At 38.3% G+C, this 4634-nt stretch overlaps 1 protein-coding gene across 2 annotated transcripts in view; it reads right to left on the bottom strand.

Moving 5' to 3' along the window:
* Window positions 1-4634, bottom strand: part of gabrb4 (gamma-aminobutyric acid type A receptor subunit beta4) — a 73252-nt gene that overhangs the window by 35250 nt on the left and 33368 nt on the right. For both annotated transcript variants that reach the window (XM_017412659.3, XM_017412660.3), the window contains exon 3: window positions 3503-3723. In XM_017412659.3, the coding sequence (XP_017268148.1) occupies window positions 3503-3723 (221 nt within the window). The remainder of the gene's footprint in view (window positions 1-3502; window positions 3724-4634) is intronic.

Raw genomic sequence — 4634 nt, forward strand, 5'->3', positions numbered from 1 at the left:
GGAACCAGATTGTACCCGAGACTCACCCCGCTCTCCTTATCTTGCAGACTCCTCCAGACTCCGACCACTGTATATAGCTGCACATGTAAATAAACTCACTTACCGTTATTCTCGTCTCCGTGTGTGGTTTTGGTTTCGCTCTCTGGACAGAAACACTCGAGTTCATGACAATAGGCTCTGATTGCTGCATTATTAAAGCATTATTTAAGATATCCATCCATTTTCTTTACTCGCTTCTCCTTTCTGGGTCACGGGGAGCTGGTGCATACCAATGAACCTAACCTAACATGCATGTTTTTGGTCTGTGGGAGGAAACCGGACCACCCGGAGTAAACCCATGTGAGCACAGGGAGAACATGTAAACTCCACCCAGAAAGGTCCCAGGTCGGGAATCGATCCTGAGACCTTCTTGCTGGGAGGCGACAGCTCTAACCACTGTTCCACCCATCATTTAATATATGAACTTGTTAAAAATCAAAAACCAACACCGTACATGACAAAGATGTTAGCGATCAGAGTAAGTGTTGAGGGGGACGTTTAGCTACTACCACAGCAAACTTTAGCATAATATCTGTAAAACTGACTGAGTTGTAGCCATATTTGTGTTTGCTTAGGTTGATCAGTCTTCAACCTGGTTGACTCTAAAGGTTAATCAGTTATAGCTGTACAGGTTGAATACTTTATGAGTTTCATTCAAATCTGTCCAGCGGTTCATGCAGGATTTTGCTAACAGTCAGATAAACAGATAAATCCACACAAACACCTTATTAGAATATGGATTAAAGACTATTAGTATATAAGTACCTAATTAGTATTTTGGTGGTAATTATTCCTTTTTGTAATTCCATCGTGGTTTATTTTAAATGTTGCTTAAATCTAAAGATCTTGAACTTGATTAAACCTTGTCGCTGTCACTTTAATCCTTGCTCGTTTTTTTTTTTCTTCCCCAAAATCAAACCACTTTATCAAAATGACTTGAATTATGAAAAAAACAAAAAACAAACCAGCAGCGATCAAGTCGGACTTTGAACAAATATGTTCGAACTTTTAACATCACCCAGGGGATCTGCGGCGCGCCTCTGTTTACGTTCACCGCTGACCTAATTGTCGTCGTTGTCACAGCGATCTGGGACGAGGGAGGATTTTAAGTCTTTTTTTAAACTTTCCAGGGTCGCCGAACCTTAGCTTGAACGTAGCTTCAAACACGTCGACTGCATGTCTTGACCTTTAACTGGAGAAATAAAACTTTAAAGTCGGCTTCTTGTTGCCAAATATAAATCTGTCATCTTTCATCCTGTCCGAGGACAAAATGATATATACTAACAGCAGTACTCGTTTTTTAATATATATATATATATATATATATATATAGTTACATGTAATTTGAAGTAATTTTTATAGTCCTTTGCTTTTATACTACTAAATATTGGAGCAAATTACAGATGACATCTACTGCACATCTTCCATGAATATAAAAGGGCTTTTTTGTGTGCCTGAGTTTCCCCGCCCCATAGACACATTTAAATGGATATTTCTAAATACTATGATAAAGTATATCCATTTCCTCCATAAGCTAAAGGCCACTGAGAGGTTAAGTGTATCTCAGCATGCATGAAACATTTTTTCCTGTACGCATTTTTTTCCCCCGCCCTCCCAAAGGCTTTAACTTCTTGAATTATTAAAGCGTTGCAAAAGTTCACTGAGAACTGCTCAATATGACCANGGGGTGGGGTGGGGGTGGGGGTGGGGGGGTCATACATTATGTTGATGTGGGAAGTGAGTTCTGACACTGCTGACTTTCACCACTGCAGCTGGGACTCGTGCGCCACGAGGGACGAGAATTAAAAGACGTAGGTCCCGCCGGCACCAAACGTGGATATATTGTTAAAACAAGCATTTCTGCTCAGTTTGTGCATGAAAATTAAGTAAATAAATAAATAAAATGAGCTAAAGTTGATTTGGAAGAACCTCTAATTGTGCTCTTCTTTAGTATTTTTGATGCACTTTTTTTTTAACTTTATCGCCACCTATTGACGCAGACTGGTAAATTCAGTATTTTTGTTCAAATTTTTATTCTCACCCGGACAAAAAAAATTGACATATTACATTTTATTTTACTATCTATTTTTTATTTAATGAAGATAAAAAAAAAAAAGATTATTATTGTTGTAGCCATGATGGGAATTCCCTATTTCATGTATAGGTTTTTACGCCTTTCCCTCTACTTTCAGTCACTCTTTTTATTCCAGTTAAGCTCGATACACAAACTGCACAAACCGCAAAATCTGCTTGTTTATTAAAGGCGGCAAAAACAAGAACAAAGTTCGTATCTGGCCAGGACATTTCATATGTCACGAGAAAGTCAACTGCAGAATTCCTAGCAAGTCCTCATCGTGGGAATGTCAACATTTCAAGAAAAAAATAATGTCTTTTTTTTCCCACAGCCCTGGGAAAGAGAACTACTTTCTTAGTTCTTGCAGCGTATGTAGCAGTGTTTACTTTTAGACATAAAAACTAATTTAGGTTTTGGACAAGAGTTAGTTTGGGTAGCCTGATCTTAGCAGGAAAACTGTAATCGGACATTTTAGCAGTTATGAAAATCTAGTACGGGGAATTTCTTTTAGAATTACTAGGCCTTACAGCCAAGACAATGGAGGAGAAAGTTGTTTTTTCACAGCATGGGCATGATATTGTAACAAATTTAAATGTCATTACAACGTGATGCGGAGATAAAGGATTAATAAAGAAAAAAATAATAAAACCTAAATATTTAGCAGCAAAGTTCCAGACTGCAGCTGAACATCCTCCAAATTAGAAACAAGCAGGTGCAACAGCCTGTAGTGTTGCAGGCAGAAGTAACTCATTTTAGGAACAGGACATTACACAAACATTGGTGCGTGAATGGTTTTAGATTCATAATGACAGATCCATTCATTTCCATTGACTAGAAATTGTAAGTTGTCACTTTATGTACAAATGGTGAGTCAGAAGAAAAAGGGAAAGGGCAGGAAGTCAAAGATAGAAGTGGTCATAAGCGGGGGAATTCAAGAGAGTCCGATTTAGCGGACCTGATTGTTTTTTTAGGCAGCAAAAATAAACTGCAGCCATTTGTGTTCATTTTAGTTCAGAAAACAGGAGAACGTTCAATGAGTAGAAGTTACTGAAACCATTTTGTTTGCACAACTTTATATTAAGCCAAGTTTTGCTGACATTAGCAGCTATGACTTGGTTACCACTAAGAAAATGTAAACAGTACTGAAGTTTAGGTTTTAGGCAAATGAATGTAAAAGGAACAACATGCCATTTTACACGTGGTAGAAGAGTTTTTCCACCGTATTTTAGGACAAACTTACAGCCACGATTAACCCTATCGTGTTTGTCGTGAGTTAGTAAAAGCAGCACTAGTACAGATACCTCTTCTCTACTGGCCACCTGTTCGAACAAAAAGAAAGAATAAAAAGAACCCAGTCACTGTGACACAAAGCACTTCTGTTGCTCCTACCTCAGCCCGTAAAGGACGGTGCCGTCGGGATGCAGTCGGATCATGCGGTTCTTCACTGTCACGCCATGAAGAAAGGACTTCTTGTCGTTAAGGAAGTAGGTGTCAGGGAGCCACAGCTGGTCTGCTACACGGTTGTCCAAAGTCAGGTTCAGGTTCAGCTCTCCATAGGCCAACCGCTTATCTCTCCAGCTCTGCTGGAAATACATTGTGATAGTGTAGTCCTGTGAAGACGGAGAGAGAAACGAACAAAAAACTCACTGAGAGGTAAAACCCCGCTCGTCTGTCCACGGCTAAACATTTACAACACGTGCATCCCCCTGTAGGGGCTGTGTCTGCGTTCGGCTCCAGTTTTCTGACAAGTTGGACAAACAGGGACAAAGCATAAAAAAATAATCTAAATTGTCTTTTAATTAATTAATTAACAAATGTATCTTTTTTTACACTGGCACCTGGTGGTGACATGCCAAGCTGTTTCCTTGGGGTGCTTTTTTCAACATAAAACCCACCCCCTAAAAAAAATAAATAAATAAAACAACTCAGTCCCAGCCTGTTTCTGCCTCTGTAGTTTATTTTGAAGGAACTGTAAAGTGTAAACTATGGTCAAGGGTGAGCTCAGCTTTACTATCAGAATACATGCATTCAAATATCAAAGTGTTTTTGCTTAAAACTCCAATTCCTGCACTGTGTTTTAGGCTTTTAAGCTAAATGCTAATTTGAAGCCCCAGTCTGTGGCTTTTATGCGGCATGTGTCACAGGAATCTCATCAAATAAAACAGGCTGAAACTTCTGTTTTGTGAAGAAGAATTCAGTATTTCTAAAATCAAAATAGAACAATAAATTGCATGCTTTAAAACAAGAACTAAGTTCTACATGCTTATTGATGAAACTATTCTATTACTCAGTGATTTAACACAACACAAAAGTTCAAATTTATTTATAAGCACATTTAAAAACAACTGTTGTTGACCAAAGTGCTGCACACATAAACATTCAATACAAACATACAAAAATACAATAACATTACAATTCTCACAATGTATTAAAAGCCAGTGAATATAAATGTGTTTTAAGAAGAGATTTAAAAACACCAAGTGTTGAAGCCTGTCTAATATGGAGGGGCAGCTGATTCCAC

Source organism: Kryptolebias marmoratus, linkage group LG13 (assembly GCF_001649575.2).
Source record: "Kryptolebias marmoratus isolate JLee-2015 linkage group LG13, ASM164957v2, whole genome shotgun sequence".
In the NCBI taxonomy this organism is placed as follows: Eukaryota; Metazoa; Chordata; class Actinopteri; order Cyprinodontiformes; family Rivulidae; genus Kryptolebias; species Kryptolebias marmoratus.